We start from the raw sequence: 21,546 nt of genomic DNA, 5'->3' as shown, positions 1-21,546 counted from the left end.
CACCTGTTCTCACCTATTCTGTAAAAGGTTGACAAGTTAATAAGTTTTGAATTTTGAATTTTTGAATTTGAAGGATTGGTATTTTCCTAGACATTTCTCTGTGCATGGGAGGGGGGGGGGGGGGTAAGCTTTAATGCACATTGTTTCTACTGCATTTTTCCATTGTGGATTATCCCTGGCTAGTTTAACCCTGTTTATAAAGGGTGTCTTTGTTTTGCCCATAGCAGTCCTCACCGATCCTTTTCGGGGCTGCAATGGCTCTAGGTCGCACATGCCAAGTACAGCCCTGGCATCTGGTGTTTCAAGTCTGTGGGGCATTGTGGGCTCTTGTCCCAGTGGGACTTGCTCCTGGTTGGGTCCCCTCCTTGACAGCATTTGACATTGAGCTCATTCATAGTGGTACAATACAACCATCTTTTGGGGTACCTCCCTTACTTCCACTGGTAACCAGGGTGCCCCTTTATGGGATCCCTGCACCATTAGGGACCCCTTCCTCTACCCAATGGTTTATATGGAGTAAGGCTTTAACATGGGGTAACAACCAAGGGGCCGGCTCAGAGTGCAACATTTAACTGCAATACTCTAACTTACAATGAGCATCGTATTAACTCGGGTTTCATGCGATTATACTCTCGTATCCTTTCTTGCTACACTGTCCAATTTGAGTACAGTAGTCTAAAACTTGCAAACTTTACTTATAGCTTAATATTCTCAGCTTCGGAAATTTCAGTATATTTTGACTGTCAAGTTGCCTCAGTTTCTTTAAATACAAATCAATTACCTCAAAAAGTATTTAAGATTAGTTGACATTTTAAGCTTTAGTTTTTAAATTCTCCATCATTGTACTTAAAATCTAAATAAAAATTTGTCAAATTTAGTATATCTACTTTAAGAGTACATGCCAAACTACTTAAAAATCTCTAAACTCCATGTTATAAAGTAATAATTTTAAGCCAACAAAATGCAAAGATCTACTTCCATAACCACACACAGGTAATCATATACAAGACTCAAAGTACTATAATATGCTCAAATATGTAAACAAAGGAAAGGATATTATAATCCAATTAAAGTTGATAAAATACAATGAAAAAACCTTTAAGCCAAAAATGCAAACGAGAGAACCACACTTTTAAAGAGATTTTTAACAGTGCACAGAAGACCAGGTATTTTTTTTTCCCACACAGTTAATGATTGAAAGGCACTAGGAAGCATTTCACACTACAGTTTCTATAAATATCTCAAACTATACAAAAGATAATGGTGGAAGCATTACTTTGGGAAAAGGTGGAAACTCTGAAGATGGAAAACAAGGAAGATGCCTCCATAATATACCAAGTGCAGAACATGTAATCAAACTACACATGTTATAATAAAGTTAGACAATTTTCATGTAGACTACCTTGTTTTGTGTACAAAGCTCATTTTATTTCAGTTACATATTTAAAGAAATGTAATGCATGCTCCCGATTTCTTTTGAAATATTAACCAACGGCAGTAGGGTTAAAATGAGTCGGGTGGAAAGCCTCGTGTAACGTTAATAAATAACTGCCATCTACTCGGCTGGCAGATTATAGAAATTAAATAAATGATGTCAGTGCTTTATAAAAGTAAAAAATACCAATCATGCAGTTGATAAGACCAGAGACTTATTCCTCAACTGAGCTTCAAGCTATTAACCTTAAATGCACAGAATGAGGACAATATACTTATATCTTGCTTTGGATAGTACAGTATTGTATTTAAACAAGTCCATTTGTTCCTTTTATGTTAGTCCTTGTGTACACTGGTTAATTTAATCACGCCTTCATTATTACATTCTTAAAATAAAGCACTAGTACTTATGATTAGGGTATTTATGATTTCAAATTTTGTTTTAAACTGGCGAGTTGAATGGTGACCAAAGTGATTGAATTACTACACGTGTCTCATCTTGGACAGGTGATAATATACAACATTTCATACTGTATAAAGGCATGTAAATTTAAGCATTTTTTCCCTTCAGTCACAAACCGTTTATCATCGTCTTTTATTGGTTATAGGCTTTATTTTTACCGTACTCTAGTGTTCTTACCTTTAAGTTCCTTCTCGGTACAATCTAATGTTATTAGAGCTACTGTACCTCATTCCATGCCTAAATCTCTAATATCACCCCTGCCCATATTTTATTAACCATAAGACAAATGCAAGTTTTTCCAATTATGTGCATTATAGATCTTACAATTAAATTTGCATTTCATATTTTTTCAGAAGCTATTCAAAAACTAAATATTAAATGCTGACCCCAAATATACAAAAATCGAAATAAATAGTATACACAAAGTATTAAAATCTATAAACACGCATGTTAACCCCCCACCCTCTCCACAGAACAGTGTTCAAGACTACACTTGTTCTAATATGCTATGCTAATTACAGTACTAATCTATTTTTAACTTTTACTGTGTAACTAAACACTGTACAGCGTCTGTAGTCTGCCCTAAATGGTGGAGCTATACGATAAAATATCTGGCGAACAGAAATTCTGCAAAAACTTAAAACTTCTTTATCTGAAAAGAATACTTTTACGTAAAGTTACTTAAGCAAGTACTGAACAGTGAAGTCTGCCTCCAATGATTTAATTGGGACTGAAACCTATCATTTAATGGAATTTTTACACTGCATGGATTAAAGAAATTAATTCCATAGTTTTTTATTAACATAAAATAAAAGTGTTAAATTATAAACATGTACACATATCTACACTATCAAATATATTCCCCCCCCCCCCATGTAATAAAATAAGGGTGAGAAGTGGGTCATTGTTAATCCGTATCAAAGTACAGAGGAAGATGTATTGTCGTCTTGCATCACTGCCAACCTACCTCCCTCCCACTGCAAATGCCTACAGATAGTGCTCAGATATCAACATACAACACAAACCAATTATTGATAGCACACTTGAAGGCAAAATGATAATGGTTGGTGGAAAATAGTGCGAGCAATATTTACCTTGGGGAGGACCTCTATATAATAATTTTTGCGTTTGAGAAAAGGAAGCCCGAGTGTTCATACACGTTAGGCTTTTACCGAAGCCCCCCCCCCTCCTGCCCCCCCCCAGGCCGAATTACAGACCCCGCCCAGGATGCCACCCCACAACAAGCCAACTAACTCCTGAGTACCTACATTTACTGCTAGGGGAATAGAGGAATTAGGTGAAAGGAAATGTGCCCAACCATTTGTCACGCCCTTTATTTGAACCCGGACTTGTCAATTGTGCATCGAGAATGAACCCGACTACTACCGGCACCCTTAAAAGAAAATGAATAATAATGTTAAACCTAAAACACACACACACACACACACACACACACACACACACACACACACACACACACACCACACACACGGTTGAGAGGCGGGACCAAAGAGCCAGAGCTCAACCCCCGCAAGCACAACTAGGCGAGTACACAAAAGATGCAAAAGAAATAAAGATGCAGAAGAAATCAGAAAATTCACTTTCACAGTGATAGACGGTTGGAACAAGTTAATTGAGAAGGTGATGGAGGCCAAAACCGTCAGTAGTTTCAAAGCGTCATATGACAGTGCTGGGTAAACGGGACACCACGAGCGTAGCTCTCATCCTGTAACTACACTTGGGTAATTACACAGTTCTTACATTCTTGTAAAGCCTCAAGGGTAAATAGCCCCTTGTACAAGAAGAAGAATAAGACCTGGAACTTCAAGAACAACAACAGGTCATTGATTTAAGTAAACAAAGCTGCCGAAGAAATAAGAAAAATCACTTTTGCAAACAGTAGTACACGGTTGGAACAAGTTGGGGAGGTGGTGGAGGCTAAAACCGTTGGTAACTTCAAAGTGTTACACGACAGTGCTGGGAAGATGGGACACTACCAGCGTAGCTCTCATCCTGTAACTACACTTTGGTAATTACTAGCAAGCACAGCGTTCCGGGCAGGTCCCTAATCTTTTTTTCCCTGGAATACGACCTACCAAATCTTTTAACCATCAGGTACCCATTCACTGCTGGGTGAACAAAGATGTATAGTTAAGGACTGGCACCTAGTCAACTCTCCCTGGCAAGGATACAAACCCAGGGCTAAACATGTATACTGTACATATATAATTTGGCTGCCTGTCCCCCAACACTTGTTTATTACACATACCTCTTTATTCAGTACATTATTATTATATAATTACAAGATGATATTTAGGGAAGATCATTGAGGGAGACTTCACTGTACTGCCAAATTATCAATTATTTTAACATTTAGGCAAGAGCATTTACCAAAGCTATAAAAAAGGCAAAATACAACTTTACATCCACTCAATTTACACATTTAAGGCACAATACAGCAAAAAACAACAACACACATCTTTAGAATACAGTACAACACAGTTGTAAATTGTTAATACAGTACCTATAAATATTTACCTGCAGTAGCACATTCAAGAAAACCTTGTGCCAAAAATGGAATCACCATATACACATTTTAAACTGTAATAAAGAAGCAATAAAAATGCATTCCTGCAGTGAACATACAATAATTTGTACTGCACGCTTTATATACAGTAATATACTGTCATGCCATAACGTAATTCAGGTAGAGTGCAAGTGAGAACCCAAAGACACTTGAAGGGGAAACACTAGTGACCGAGTGGGGGGAAAAAAAAATAAAAAATAAAGTACATGCTACATTAACGAACTAGCATCAGCTTCAAGAATTAATGTCAATGGTGACAAAAAAATCAGATTAAAGATTGTGCTTTAAATGGTATTTTTTTAACCACCAAACTATACATTAATTATTAAATATACTACAAAGTACATTACTGTACTACTATATACATAGAGTCCATACCTCATGCTGATGAGGTACAGTAAGGAAGAATTGTCTAGCACAAGACGAGCGGAAAAGCCCGTCAGCTATGATCACGCAGGTACAAGAGTTACGCCAACAGAAAAATATGTCGAGAGAAAACAAAGAAATGCATATAGGAGATGCGTGCACCTTTGTGGCATCTTGGCTGCATTGTCAACCTGAAGAATGACGATGTTCGGACCTCGGATCATTTACCACTAAATATTACATGTACATTCATAATTCTTTAGAGTTTTTACCAGCATACTAGACACTACGATCACACAGCAGTAGATACAACTTTGAAATTCACATCAATACCCAGCTTTCAAGAGTCGCACAGATCAATCCATACCAATTTTATTTTATTACCATGTGCAAAAAATTAATTAGGATTTTTTTTTTTACTGCAGCCTAATCATGCCTGTTAGTAGTTGCATTTTATTAAATGTATATTTCTATTAGTTTGACAGTACTGATGACTACAAATACTCAAATGATACAATCCGAAGCAAATGCACATAACTACTTGAAGTATGAAAAAAAAAAGTAGAGATATTTGAGGTACACTTACATATGTTCAGGATGGTTTCGAATACAGTCAATCATCCCTGAAGGAGGAAGATCACCCAAACAAATCTGGTGAATAGCTGTGAAGAGAGGAAATCTGGAAAAAAAAAAATGAAGCTTATCAGTGCATATAAAGTAAGCGCCAACAAAGTATTTTAACAGTTCAAAATGAGATGGGGAGAAATTTAAAGTGTACTGTATTTAATATAATTAAATGCTACTCTGTGTAGAGCTCACAGTGGCTTTCCCAGGTTGAAGGTCCTGAACAATATAAGCCCTGCAATCTGGCCTGCAAAACACATGAAATAAAAGCATCGCCAAACAAACCAATGCTCTGAGAAATTCATGAAACTAAACATGGCAACTGATATATGTGCAACTTTGTGCACACATGTATGGTTTGTTTATGTACTGCTTTGCACCAGTGTGTCAGGGGTCACTGGTACCGACCCTTGCTCCAATCTTCCTCGATCATAATCAGATGTAACCATATGTTGGCGAGGGTCCACTAAGCTCTTATCACTGCCACTTGGGTTGAACCCAGCCTGATGTGGAGAAAGGCAACTCTAGGCAAGAACAGGATGTTACTGATGTCTACACAGTTAATACTCCATTTCTGTACTGGACCCTTTAGTGACTTAAGTAATCTAACAGCACATCAATAGAGAAAAATTGCTTGCTTAAAAAATTAACATTACTGAATAAAAGAATAAAGCATTGAATATAATAAAATGCCTCTTTTTTTGGTAAAGGCCCAGTTTCTTCCTAAAGCTATCTTGCCGAGAGAGCTCCTCTCTACTAGGTCACATCAATTGCAGGAGTCCTCTTAGACCTACCAGAGCCAGACCATTTCTCTACAGTGGGTATTGGTTTTTTTTTTTTGGTTTACTGCCCTCCATCCACAAACATTAAATTTTGAAGAAAATAGATGGTGGAATGCGACTAGGTCAGCTACAGCTAATCGGCTGCATACAACCCCCAGTCAACCACCATTCATACACTACTACACCAAAACAAATTAAGTGGGAGAAAGTGCAGAGGTATGCCATGAAACTAGTCACAAATACAAGATGCTCGTTACAAGGGGAAATTTAAAGAACAACCTTGCATCACTGGAAAACAGAAGATAAAAAAAGATATATAATTACCATGTAAAAAATTCTCGGGGCAATTGATAGCAGTCCAGGACACTATTTAGCGTAACTAGTACACGAACAAGTAAGATATATTAGGGTATGAATGGTAACTTACTATGGCTTCAATCATGGTTTTAATTATTTTTGTAGATTGATGCACCATTATAAGAAACTTTTGGAGCCTCTTGAAAGTTAAAGGCTATTTAAAACCAAGTTGTCTGGTTTCTTTTCATTTTGAGATGGTAAAGGTTTTTGTTCATTCAGGTATGGCCCTGCTACTTTAAAAAAATTAGTTTTGAAGCTGGGGGACATGAAAAATAAGCTAGATGTGGTTAAATTTCTTTACAGATGTGTTCACTTCATAGCCATCACATTATAGGTTTAAAAAATTTCACCAATTTAAATAAGCTCATAGGGAGAGGGAAATGCATCTATGAGGCATCTCCGGTTGCAATGAATCTCTCAATGCATCGAATTGGACTGTCTCATAGTTCATCCAGTTGTGGTTGTACTGTACTAACTACAGTAGTTATCTTCACCCCATGCCCTCTTGACCTGGATAATGAAAGTGACACTGGAATTCAAAGTCTGTACAAGCTGTACCGAGTTTGTAACCTATAAATATTAATAACCTTTATTCAAGTCCAGACCTACCTTTCTTCCATATTTTTATCTTTGAGCATATAATTTACTTCTACTGCCGTGTAAGGTCCTTGTAGCTTCTGGCCATTCAGCATTTCCTTTTCTAGTTCCAAAATAGACTGAAATACCAAGATAATTTGAAGTATTATATATAGGCTAAAATATTCGTAGACTGATACAATATTTATTGAAAAATATCAGTACTGAATTAATTCATTATTTCCATATTTCTTATTGTACAATATCCAAAAAGAGGGACAAGTTCCTCAAAATTGAAGATGTAAACAAACTAAGTTACAACTGCAAATTTTGCTGGATTTCCAGATAAATTTTCACACATTTGAGAAGTTGCATTAAGTGACAACATTTGCAGAGTCCTGCACAGCCTACTGATCATCATCCATTCTTGAAGTGACCAGTTTGAGTAATCGTGCTTCAACATTCATGTTCAATGAGCATTTAGGCATATTGCATCACTGAATTGAGCCCCAAATGTACAGCAAGTAAAAAAAAAAAAAAAAATTATCCCATAATTTGTTTGCAAAAATTTACCTTGCCTGTTTTAACAAATGCTTCTGCAACTTTTCTGTTTCTGCCGCCATAGCAAGTGGTAATGAGATCAGCAACACCACAACTCTCAAAAAATGTTCCCAATTTTGACCCTGGATAGAAAACCTGCAAATAAAAATATTTGTTATATAATTTTCAGGTATTTTGTTAAACTTTATATTTTTTTGCTAAATGGTTATTTATATGTAAAGAATTATTAGTATATAATTATTTTGCTGTACTTTTAGCCCACGACACGCTCTCTGCCGAACTAATAGTTTTAGTTTACAAATTACACAAGAATGCCAAAGAATTTGGATTTCTGTGGTAGAGTTTTTGCATCTTATGGTTTCACAACATTTCACGAGAAATTTAAGTACAAAAGTTTCAACTGCTTGACAGTTTACAATAGTTAGTTTACATTTTAGTTAATTTTTAAGTTAAAAAAGAATAGTTTACAATTTAGTACAGTTTGTATTACTATAGTAATTTTACTTTGGCGAGCCTAGTAATGCAAATAACGTGATAAAAATAAATGTTCACACTGTTGTAAATAGTGTCAAAATGATTCTAATGATTTAACAATATTAAATAGGCAATTTAAAAATTATTTGTATAATATGTAAAAGGATACTCTGCAATACCTTGGTCATTTTATAAATTTCTCACCTCGCAGAACTTTATCATTTCCATCAGACCTAGTCTTATAATGGCAGCCTTTGTGTTGTCACCGTACCCAAGGCCATCGACAAACCCAGCACCTGTCGCTACAATATTCTGTAATACAAAATTAAGGCTTTATTATCTAGTACTACAGTATACTGTCAACACTTAAATATTAAATTAGTCAAATTAGCCAAACCAAATAAATAAATTAGCCAAATACTAAACACTAATAAAGCTCACCTTAAGAGCTCCACAGACTTCAACGGCTTCAACATCTTCAACTACTACTACTCTGAAGTAATCAGTTTGAATAAGGTCTCTGTACACCCGTCCAACTTCCATGTCACGACAACCTATTAATACATATTAAACGTGTTAGAGAAATGTGGGGAAAAGTTCAAGTGGAAATGGTCGAAAAGTTTGGTTTCGGGTTAGGTACAGTATTGGCAATTGTCCAACATTAACCCTTCAACTGTGTACATCAACCAAGGTTGTAAATAGCCTCGAGACCAACACTACACACTTTACCTGGAAGAACCGAATTCGACCTTGAAAGCTCAATGAGCCACACTGTAGGACAGACAACAGGCAATTCTTTTTGCTAATAAAGGGATACATTTGCAATCCACTAAAGCTGTAAATACAAAGACACACAGTTTAAAACAAAGCTGGAAAAAAAGTCTCGGGAACACTAAGATACGGGGGACCCTAATACATGCTACCAACTTCTTATCCATCGACTCGATCTGAATTGGTCACTTTTGGGTAAATTTGGGTGCATAATGAAGCCATGTCAGTCTCTTTCCGAATAAAATTAAAACCGATTAGGACAACAGCTGAACAAATTAATACAGTACAGTATTTGAGTCAACATACATACCTATCGTAGTTTCACAAAACTTTTCATCAGCAACTTCTCCAGCCAAGTTGGCCCCCATGAGGACAGACACTGGAATATTTACAGTTTCCTGAATGAGGTGTGAAATTAGAGTGAGGCCACCTCCCTCCTTTGAATCAAAACCCTGCAATTCACGAAACAAATATAAGTAATGTTAACATGCAAATTGGCAACATCTTTGAAGGAAATTAAACAAAAATGTTGGCAAAAATCAAAAGATTCGTCTTTAAAAAAGTCTTCAGCTTAAATTTTTTTTTTTAAACTCCAATGTAACTGGTAAGAAGTATATTCTATACAGCCTAGCTCCTATTTTGCATATGCTCACTGGTGAATCATTAAGCTGGTTAACTGGAAACTGCATAAAAGTATCAATGCAATTGTGCATTTTACAACCATACTACAGCAGTACTAAACAATAATGCAATTCTCAAGTATTGTACAAAGCAGCATAGTTAGTAAAGTACAATATTGGAGGCACATTAAACTATGCATTTAAATCGATTCGTCTATTTGAATAATATCTTGCCAATTAGAATTATGTGACACGTTCATGCAATTTTGGACATTTACATCAAAACTCACCTTAATAAGAGAGATGCCCACAGTGGTAGGTTTTAGGTTCCCTACCAGAGGCTGACAAATGCGCTTGATGAACTGGTGAGGGATGACAAAAATGAGCACATCTGCATCCTTAGCAGCTTCCAATACATCAGGTACTGCCACCTACCATAAAAGAAAAAGCCTACTTTTAATATACAGTACAGTACAGTATTACACGACCAAGTACATGCAGCATTTTGGACATTAAAAAAATAGTACAGTACTGGTACTGAATAGGCTACTGTTCATGACCACAACATTTTGTAGCTTATTATTGATTACCAAACTACACATCAGCCAAAGAAAGATGACAAAGAAATCTAAGGTAATGTTGATGCTGTAAACAAAACTTTACACAAGCTGAAGAATGAAAAAGTTGTTGCATCCTTCAGACACCACTAAGATTAATGAATATTACTGATCCAGCAAGAACATTTTGGACAATTAAAGCATCTGCAACACAGTCAAGTACCATACAGTACGATGTACAACTGTAGTCAAGAACAGCACAATATACAACTAAATCAAGTACCGTACAAGTCAACTCTTATACCAAGATATTTTTAGGGCCATTGCAAACCAGACATGATAGGGCTGATCAAAACAAACATTCAAAATACAGAACAATTTAGGAGGAGGATCCAGACAAATTCTTCAAAAGGTCAGATGTAACAAACAAGCAGCAATGGTTTCAAGTTCAACAAGTCATGGTATGCAACTGAAAACAAGATGCTTTTTCATCTACAGTTATAAACTCATGGAACTGCCTACATGCCAAAGTTGTAAATGCCAGAACTCTGCTAAACTTTAAAAATAAAGCTTGAAAAAATCAGGTTATCATGAGTAGGGACCCCCCCCCCCTTACTTGCATGATGGTCATTTGGGGGGGGGGGCACTCCCTAACCACGTTATGGCCACAAGGGGGGTGGCACTCCCTACCCACGTTATGGCCACAAGGAGGGTGGCACTCCCTACCCACGTTATGGCCACAAGGAGGGTGGCACTCCCTACCCACGTTATGGCCCCAAGGAGGGTGGCACTCCCTACCCACGTTATGGCCCCAAGGAGGGTGGCACTCCCTACCCACGTTATGGCCCCAAGGAGGGTGGCACTCCCTACCCACGTTATGGCCCCAAGGAGAGTGGCACTCCCTACCCACGTTATGGCCCCAAGGAGGGTGGCACTCCCTACCCACGTTATGGCCCCAAGGAGGGTGGCACTCCCTACCCACGTTATGGCCCCAAGGAGGGTGGCACTCCCTACCCACGTTATGGCCCCAAGGAGGGTGGCACTCCCTACCCACGTTATGGCCACAAGGAGGGTGGCACTCCCTACCCACGTTATGGCCACAAGGAGGGTGGCACTCCCTACCCACGTTATGGCCACAAGGAGGGTGGCACTCCCTACCCACGTTATGGCCACAAGGAGGGTGGCACTCCCTACCCACGTTATGGCCACAAGGAGGGTGGCACTCCCTACCCACGTTATGGCCACAAGGAGGGTGGCACTCCCTACCCACGTTATGGCCACAAGGGGGGGGGGGGGCGGCCTCCCTACCCACATTATGGCCCCTGCCCATTATTTAAGGTGCAGGATCATCACACGATTGTTATGCACAACACATTATAAACAATTTAAAAATGGGAATTTAATCCCAGGGATTTCCTGTGGGAGAGAGTAATTATATACTGCCAAGTGTATATATTATAAAAGATATGGTAGCATGGGGCAGGTGGTCAACGGCCGTGCCCCCATGTTAATTAAGACATCTTTGCATCAATCTTGAGGCAACGACCAAGAACTAATATGGTGGAGAAATTTTGCGAGTCAAGCCGAACCCTGATTTGTCGGCAGTGTTGTATTAGCACAAGACAATTAGAGCAAGTGTGAAAGCAGCCAGTAAATCAAATGACTGAGAAGTGTAGACCCAAAGAATTTCATACTGAGCGAATGGCGGATGAAGCTTTTTTTTAAATTAACTATAACAATCGACAGTGGAATGTAAGGTCAAGAAAAGTATGCAAGGAAGTTTGAGTTAATGTGAATGGAATAAGATAAAATTACGTGGCAACAGAGTGAGTGAGTGAGTGAGTGAGTGAGTGAGTGAGTGAGTGAGTGAGTGAGTGAGTGAGTGAGTGAGTGAGTGAGTGAGTGAGTGAGTGAGTGAGTGAGTGAGTGAGTGAGTGAGTGAGTGAGTGAGTGAGTGAGTGAGTGAGTGAGTGAGTGAGTGAGTGAGTGAGTGAGTGAGTGAGTGAGTGAGTGAGTGAGTGAGTGAGTGAGTGAGTGAGTGAGTGAGTGAGTGAGTGAGTGAGTGAGTGAGTGAGTGAGTGAGTGAGTGAGTGAGTGAGTGAGTGAGTGAGTGAGTGAGTGAGTGAGTGAGTGAGTGAGTGAGTGAGTGAGTGAGTGTGTGTGTGTGTGTGTGTGTGTGTGTGACGAAAGGAGGATACAGCAAGTTTGTATTTGCCAACCCACTATATAGGCCCTATAAATATTTTTATGAAGCAGTAAACTTCTTAGCATAGAGACTGATCTGAGGTCCAATTTTTTTTAACCCAACTTAATGATGTATCTTAATTTCAGTTCAGTGTGGTGCGAGTTGGAAAAAGGTGAAAATCTCTCTTCTAGCTCACTTCATTCACAACATCGAACACTATGTAGCATACATAAATCTGTATTTACGAATGTAGCTTAGCATAGCATTTTAAAAGCACTACAATTACCTTCTGTGGTTGATTGTTTAATAAATCCCTGAACTGTATGACAAATCTCTCACCCTGTCCATGGAGGACAAGAAAAATGTATATATGCTAGTTAGCATTGTAAATGTGTGGCCACGTCTGTGGTAGAAAAAATAATAAAATACTTCATTTACTCACTACTGTACTCTTAGACAAACTTCCTTGCGTCCTTATCGTTCATCAGTAGCGTCCACCCTTGGCCTTTAGTTCCGCGGCTGCACATGCTAAATTAGTGTACATATTTTGCTGTTACGAATTCAGGGTTTTATTTGTGTAAATACACTGTATATATACGAGGTCTTGCATTCTTGTAAAGCCACTAGCGCGCACAGCGTTTCGGGCAGGTCCCTAATCTTAATATTCTCGCGGAACACGACCCGCCACAGGTACCCATTCCCTGCTGGGTGAAGAGAGGCTACAGTTAAGGTTTGGCACCCAGTCAATCCTCCCCAACCAGGATACGAACCCAGGCCAAAGCGCTCACGAAGCGCCGGGCGAGTGTTTTACAAGTGCACCACAGGGGAAAGCCTTGTATGCGTATATGTATGCGAAAACCCCAACTTTTCTTCAATTCACAGGAAGTAATTGGTGTGAATTTTACAAAAATTGAATAAACAGCATCAGAATTAGGGAAAGAACATATTCTCCTCCCTTATCGACCCTGGGGCAAGGGAGCTATCCACTATCCCCTTTACCTGTCGCAAACACATTGCACATGACCGCAAGCTTCACACATCTTGCAGCTCACTACAATTAGAAGAGGCATTATATAGACTCCCCGCATGCAACACCCAAAGCGCTGTAGAAGCCGGTTCGCCACGCCCAAGAGACTGCCAGCCAATACTAGGCTACAACAATTCAATTCTATTTTATTATACACCCCATACTCACCCCGAGGGCCGTGGTGTAAAGGGGTTACAGAGGCACATAATGGGTTCAGGAACCGAACCGCATAGTTCGTTTAGCTAAGCAAGTGAATCTTTTGAAGCTAGTTACAATTGATAATGTTCTATACACAAGTACATATTATATATATATATACAATCATTTACACATATATATATCTATAATCTTTTTACATCACAAGTGATTCAGTGAGACTCAACAGTCACTATACAAGGCACTTTAGTAACTGACTCACCATAGATGTAGTCTTACTCCACACCCACCCAACTGGGCGCGATTTTTACACATTCCATTATATAATGACGCAAGTATGCGAATAGTTCTTCCGAGTTTACATTTAGTCAAATCTTCATCACCAGAAGTTACAAACTCCCAGAGGTACTTTCAAAGTCTAAGCCTAACAGTGGTAGCATCTAGAAGTCTGCTAACCTTATTGGATGACCCAAAGACGTGCGGGTTTTACACTCACAGATGGAGCAAACGCACACATACTTCAAGCCGAGCAGTAGTGACTAGCTGCTAACCACATATGGCTGAGTGCTCAATGACCCATTACACTAAGTAGTTTAATCGACCTCTAGCCCTCTCCTTCGAGGAGAAGAAAATATATATATGCTGGTTATCATCGTAAAAGAATAGCTTCGTCTACGAAGAAAAACAAAAAGGGGAAGTTTGGGAATCAGGACAAGAAAAAATCAGCCGTCAATTTAACGAGCCACTATGATTTGTAGAAACATTTGGAAGTTTAGGGATAGTTAGGTCAAAATACAATGTATTGATAGGTTGGTTGAAAGCTACTTTTGCGGCACTTTGTAATTTATACAAGGGAAATCCCTAACCCTCTACATAATATGGTCTACCTCAAGGAGCAAACCACCATACTCCCCAGGATCACAGTGCCAAGGGTGGGAAGTCATGATAGTGATACCCGCAGTCAGGACAGCTGGTAGCCATCTATCTAGGCAGGGTCGTCAAACAGGTACCACTTCATCATCCTGTGAAAAACCATCAGGGTACGACCTGGCCCACGGGTAGGCCATGGGAGGAGGCCGGAGGGAGCCCACGTGCCTGCATGATACTCCTGCTGCTCCCTCCCACGTGCCTGCATGATACTCCCGCTCCTAGGCGGCGGAGGGAGCCCACGTGCCTGCATGATACTCCCGCTCCTGGGCGGCGGAGGGAGCCCACGTGTCTGCATGATACTCCTCTCGTATAGCCTGTGTTACTGAACTTTTTGTTCCAGGTAGCGAATCTTTAACAACAACAACAAACAACTCCTCTCGCTCCTAGGCCTCGCGAGGAGCTTCCACCTAGTTTTTTTCATGTTTGCCGATGTCAAATTCATCATACCTGTCGCTTAGGCAGCCTCTTGTTTTTTCCTCTGACTAATTTATTGTTATTGCATAAACCGTGCACCCTTACCTTCGTGTGCCGTGTCTTAGAAAAACACTATTCCATTGCCAACTCATCAGCATCATAACTCCTGAGATGAAACTAACCATTTTGTATATTTTAGTTTGTGATGTTAGAATATTTGTGCGCGCTTGGGTAATTATGCGCGCTTGTATATAGTTATACATGTATATAATTATATACATATAATTATATACATGTATATTATACAAACTTTCAAGAGGTCTGATGCTACTAGCTGTGTGCAACATTGCAAGGATGACACAGCTGGAGATAACTTTCTCCCAGACCACAGTTATGAGTTGTGTTCGTCAGCGCCGCCTCATCCTTCCCTCACCACAAACCAACACCCATTATAGAGTCAACAACCCGAGGCAGTCACCTTGATAAGAGAGAACACGTACTATCCCACGGGCGTGTGTATACGTTGATACAATGTAACATTCCTTGATGCAGACTATAACCACTTCGTAATTAAACGGTGCTTGATATCTATTACACACGTTATCCTATCACTTTTGTAATCCTCTGCAGGTTACAAATCAAGTTATTCACCGCTGCCAGAAAACCGGGTTGGGTGAACAAATCCACAAGGGCCGTGACGAGGGTTCGAACCTACGTCCGAGAGGAACCCAGACACTGTTTTAATCGACCGAGGTTAGGTGTTTGTGGACAGGCGGCGACAGACTCCCACATTCCGGTGGGTTGTATCTGCAGACAACAGTCAGACGCCAAGTTACAGCCCCGCTCCTGTGCCAGGTAAGTTCACTACGGGATCACCATAGCCCGTGCTACTTTGAACGTTTTGTTCCCAGTAGCTGAATATTAAACAATAACAAGAAGCCAGACGCCCCGAGAGCGCCAACCAAATACAGACCACTCGCATAATACAATCAGCCAGATATTTGGGCCAGACTGAAGAAACCCAAACTGTCAGAGGCAAGCTATAATATAATTAAGAGGGAAGATATGCAGCTTGGGGCAAGTGTGAGGTAAAGCAATTGCCCACAATAGCGCTAAGATTGATTGAAACTTTTTGGGAAAACCACTTACAGCCTTGATAAACAAGTTTCATTGATTCAGTTCCCGTAACTTCCCCCCCCCCCCCCCCATGAAGTTACAGGATATTGTTCGGTTCCTGAACCCGTTATGTACCTGTACTGTAACACTTTCCACTCACAGTTTCGGTACAAGGTGCACCATAAATGACCCAAACTAAGACTAAGGAGGAAAGAGTCATTCTCAATAACAATTTGAAGAACGCGCAACAATCACTAACCAAGAGTGAACAAAGATTGGGTTTCAAGGCTAGGAACCTAGCTTTGAAACCCAATTTCATAATACAATTGTCATAATACAAACCCAATTTGTATTATGAAACTTCAGAGACGACACTGAGTATTAAATGCGCTTTGACTCCACGTATATGGTATACTCTGTACTCTTTTGCTCTAATAATTATAAAAAAATGAATAAGTCAATCTTTGTAGAATATGGAAAGGGGGGACTAAAATACCAACAAGTGAGAACACCAAGATCAAGATACGTCATATTAAAGAATGGAAGTCTAAGGGAAAACCTAATCTAAATCATTAAGATGAAGATATTCAACACTAACACTAGGAACAATGAGAGGATTCGACAACAGGAAACAATGTATGAAACTTATGGGAAGTAGAAGCGCGGCTCTGTTGCTGTGGAACCAAAATACTCGAAGGAGGGGGGGAGGGAGAGGCCGGGAGATTGCAGACTCGCAAGTAGTGTTGTGTGGCTGGCTATACTTGGACCAGGTCACCCCCGCCCCTGACCTTGTTCGACCTCCAGCTCTCTCCCCTACCTGGTGTTTACCTTGCACATCACTGACTCTGGGATTTGTTGTTGTGTTAAGATTCAGCTAAGATTCAGCCCGTAGTGGACTTACCTGGCACAGGAGCGGGGCTGTAAATGAGGCTATCACCATGGGAATTGAACTTGGCTCTTTATACCAGGCGTTTTCTTTATGTTCGTATTGTGTGTATTTGTTCATCTTTAAATTACATTCCGCGCGTTTCTCACCCGTGCAGTGAACTACCGCAAGTTTCTTCGATACAGTTAAGCTTACAGCAAGAAGAGTTTGACCACTAACCTCAGTAGTCAACATAATTAGCTGTAAGAAACCAGGTCTAGCGAGGTCTAGCTTTGTATACCCCTTCTAGCCTCGTTGTACCCGTTTCATTCAAATTTAACTAGTCTGACGTTCAAATTCTTTATCGAATCTGACCTTAAACATTGTGGCTGAAGGTGGCTTCCACAGCATACCACTTTTACCATTCGTATAGGCTGAGATTATTTCCTTACATTCACGCTGCTCATTTGCATTTCCACCTTCCAACTACGTCCTCTTGTCCTACTCAATTAGAAGAGGCTACGGTTGTCCTACTCAATTCCCCCCCCCCCCCCACAGTATTTTATATCACCCCCAGTTTCTTCTATCCTCTAGGGAGAGAGATTTAGTTCTATAACTATCCTCACATCGACCCCCGCCCCTTTTGGCTCTTGTACCAATCTGTTGCAAACTTCTGTGCCTTTCAATTTAGGTTTTTGTGCTTCACAAGATGCAGCACCGTCATGATGCTGCATATTCCAGTATGGTCTAACATACGTGTTTGCCTTGAAGGAGTCCTGATTTAGGTTTCCAAACAATGTTCTTATGTTTGCCAGCATGTGTGCTCCGAGACACTAACCGCGGACCCCACGCATGAGAGGCCGAACCTCCTTAGTACTCCAGAATTGCTCTATCTGAAGACATTTAGATTAGATAGCCCAGGTGTAAACATGAGCATTTTCAAACTGTGGGTAACCAAGATACTAGGTTAGGCTGTTTGGTAAAAATCTTATACATGTGCACACGAGCCCCACATACACACGTGTACAAGAGAAGTCCAAAAAAGGCTGCTATGAGCCGACACGTATATACAACATTAACAATTGTGTAACTAGTTTCAAAAGTGTCACTTGCTTAACTAAACGAACTATGCGGTTCAGCTCCTGAACCCATTATGTGCCTCTAACCCTTTCCATCACCGCCCACGGGATGGTTTATGGGGTGTATAATAAAGAACGAATTATGGTTAGATGTGGAAATATAACCAAACCGGGAAGCATAGAACCGAGGAGCGAGTGTGTCTCCCTGGCATCACCACCTGTTACCGGGGCAGTGGTGGAAGGTGTGTACACACTTACTGCACACTTCAACGTTCCACTTCCACCCGTATACTTTTCCCAAACCTTCAGAATAAATTCTCGCAGTTTATTTTTGTTGGTATTAGGAGTACGTTGGCTGATGGTAAATATTCGGCAGACTGGATGGAAGCTGATGGTGTATGACCCCTCTGGCCTTCGAGATAAGGACAACACGTCTGAACGTTAACATTTCATACAGGTTAGTTCAAGCTGAAGAGCCAACCAGGACTAGTCGAGCCAGCCTAGTAACCTGGGGAAAGGGGGGGGGGTAGAAATAGCCTAAGCTACTCTATCCCTTTGAGATGTATTTTTTCTTGTCTATAAACACACTTGAACCTAGTGACCTGTCAGTTCGTAGAGGATGGAAGACTACCTGGAATACATGTGCCACAAACACAGCAGCAGGTGAGGGAGGAGTGTCTGACGAGGATAAGAGGAATGTTGGGAACGTTGATGGTATTGTAGGGGGGAGGAGTAGTGAAGGGTAGCAGCTCCCGTGGCTGTGTGCCAGATACTGAGGGAATGATAAGCTGGATATCAAGGTCATTCTTCCCGCCCTTCACTTTTGTCTGGCTGCTACTAGTAAACAATTTCCCAGCCCGGCTTGATGGGGTTCTGGGAGCAGCTCTTCGAGACCAGGGCTTGTGTACTCCCAACCAACAAAGCAGTACACACAGCGACAGAGGAACATTACAAAATATGAATTGTTGCATACATAACTTCACATTTTATACCACTGAAAATGCTATTCACAAAGCCACGCGTCTTTATCTTGCTTCAATCATAAATCAGCGTGTCACCCTAGCCCTATTAACGCAGTGTTAAGTCTACTGGATCACCGACACAGGTAATATTCCCTTCAGTTCACCTATATTTTGTTATGCCATCCATCCACTTAATTCATATTTGCAACATATCCAACCAGTTGCGACACCGGGAGGAAGCAACTTACGTCCTTATAACCAAGTGAACTTCCACAAACCAGTTTCCTCAAGACACTACATTGGTAAACGGGGTTATATCACAATTATATTTGAAATACTTATTCAAGTTATTTTTATTATAACTTTCAAGACGCGAGGGCGGAAGTCAAGACGCGGAAGTTCTGAAGCATCGAGGCGGACAACAGTCTAGTTTAATAGAAGGAAGTCAAGAGGGTGTGTTAGGACAAGACGTGCGTGTTTGGTGTTACCACAACACCACATGAACCAACACTGTGCTAACTCTTATCACAAATACAGCCTGAAGTAAGTAATTATCAAAAGAAGGCACCAAACCAGGAAGGCTATGTACACAGCCTGAAGCACCAGCAGATTAGGTAGTCGTGGGGGCGTTTGCTGCCAACAGCAGACATGTGTATTAATCAATTATAAAAGTCTAGATTTTAACTTTGGCTTACCAAGATTTACCCCCCCCACCACTAGGCCAACTACTGACCTTACCCAGGATCCAACCCCTTAACATACTTCCCGGGTATCTATTTTACCGTTAGGTAAACACAGGCTTAAGATGAATAACTTGCCCAGCCGTTTCTGTCCTGAGGATTGAACCCAGGTCTATTGTGAGTTGAGGGCGTAGACTACTGTGGTACAAGACCCCAGAAATGAATATATTATAATTACCGTTTAATACCTTAACCACAACACTGGAAAAATAACAAGGTGTCACGAGCATAATAGCTGGAGGTCATCAATGCAAGCACAAGGAGCAATGCTAATCAATTACACACAGTAATCACTAATGTGATGTGCGAGAAAATTAGTAGGAGCCGTGATGCGGATTCGAACCTATGCGGTGTGCCAGTAGGTCAGGTGAGGAAGAGTGCTGAGGTTATCACGGAATCTCTTAAATACCCAGCATACTATACTTTGTCCCGACGGAATCCCAGAGCCCTTGTGTGATCGACAACTTGGGGCCACTTCCAGGATAGAGACAGAGTTTGATTAATGGCGATGGTGGCAACCATTTAATAAGAATGAGTAACCTCATAGTATTTAATACCACACACCATCCCGTGATGCAGGTCGCTGGGCCCCCTCACAAGCAACACATTCATGTAATGTTGACCAGACTACACACTAGAAGGTGAAGGGACGACGACGTGTCGGTCCGTCCTGGACCATTCAAGTCGATTGTGAGACTGGTCCAGGACGGACCGAAACGTAGTCGTTCCTTCACCTAGTTCCTCCCCCCCTTTTATCTATTTGTTCTCAACACATTTTATTCTTTATGCTCGATTAGTATTAAGGTTTAATCATTTAAGTTTTTCATGCCCGAAACGCTTTGCGTAATAGTGGCTTTAGGCATTGTATGTATTAGCCCTATCTATAAATAAGAACATAAGAACATAAGAACAAAGGTAACTGCAGAAGGCCTATTGGCCCATACGAGGCAGCTCCTATTCTATAACCACCCAATCCCACTCATATACATGTCCAACCCGTGCTTGAAACAATCGAGGGACCCCACCTCCACAATGTTACGCGGCAATTGGTTCCATAAATCAACAACCCTGTTACTGAACCAGTATTTACCCAAGTCTTTCCTAAATCTAAACTTATCCAATTTATATCCATTGTTTCGTGTTCTGTCCTGTGTTGATACTTTTAATACCCTATTAATATCCCCCCGGTTATGTCCATTCATCCACTTGTAAACCTCTATCATGTCACCCCTAACTCTTCGCCTTTCCAGCGAACGCAACCCAAGCTTTGTCAATCTTTCTTCATATGAAAGATTTCTAATTTGGGGAATTAACTTAGTCATCCTACGCTGGACACGTTCAAGTGAATTTATATCCATTCTATAATATGGCGACCAAAACTGAACTGCATAATCTAAATGGGGCCTAACTAGAGCAAGATATAGCTTGAGAACCACACCAGGTGTCTTGTTACTAACGCTGCGATTAATAAATCCAAGTGTCCGATTTGCCTTATTACGAACATTTATGCATTGATCCTTTTGTTTTAAATTCTTACTAATCATAACTCCCAGATCCCTTTCGCAATCCGACTTCGCAATCACAACACCATCTAGCTCGTATCTTGTAACTCTATCATCATTACCTAACCTCAGAACTTTACATTTATCAGCATTAAACTGCATCTGCCAATCCTTTGACCATTTCAAAACCCTATCTAGATCAACTTGAAGTGATAGTGAGTCCTCCTCCGAATTAATTTCCCTACCGATTTTCGTATCATCGGCAAATTTGCAAATGTTGCTACTCAAACCTGAATCTAAATCATTTATATATATTATAAACAACAGAGGTCCCAGGACAGAGCCTTGAGGCACTCCACTTACAACATTTTCCCACTCTGACTTGATTCCATTTATAC

At 40.4% G+C, this 21,546-nt stretch overlaps 1 protein-coding gene across 6 annotated transcripts in view; it reads right to left on the bottom strand.

The window, feature by feature from the left end:
- Gpdh1 (Glycerol-3-phosphate dehydrogenase 1) overlaps nucleotides 1-21,546 on the bottom strand; it is a 57,184-nt gene that overhangs the window by 21,644 nt on the left and 13,994 nt on the right. For all 6 annotated transcript variants that reach the window (XM_069332288.1, XM_069332281.1, XM_069332306.1 and 3 more), the window contains exons 3-9: nucleotides 9,906-10,046; nucleotides 9,306-9,447; nucleotides 8,666-8,778; nucleotides 8,429-8,536; nucleotides 7,763-7,885; nucleotides 7,223-7,329; nucleotides 5,437-5,529 (exon numbers count right to left, since the gene is read on the bottom strand). In XM_069332288.1, coding sequence (XP_069188389.1) covers nucleotides 5,437-5,529; nucleotides 7,223-7,329; nucleotides 7,763-7,885; nucleotides 8,429-8,536; nucleotides 8,666-8,778; nucleotides 9,306-9,447; nucleotides 9,906-10,046 — 827 coding nt within the window. The remainder of the gene's footprint in view (nucleotides 1-5,436; nucleotides 5,530-7,222; nucleotides 7,330-7,762; nucleotides 7,886-8,428; nucleotides 8,537-8,665; nucleotides 8,779-9,305; nucleotides 9,448-9,905; nucleotides 10,047-21,546) is intronic.

This window comes from Procambarus clarkii, chromosome 4, assembly GCF_040958095.1.
Source record: "Procambarus clarkii isolate CNS0578487 chromosome 4, FALCON_Pclarkii_2.0, whole genome shotgun sequence".
Taxonomy (NCBI): Eukaryota; Metazoa; Arthropoda; class Malacostraca; order Decapoda; family Cambaridae; genus Procambarus; species Procambarus clarkii.
The sequence above is the reverse complement of the archived record's forward strand: the minus strand, read 5'-3'. Positions and strand labels throughout refer to the sequence as shown.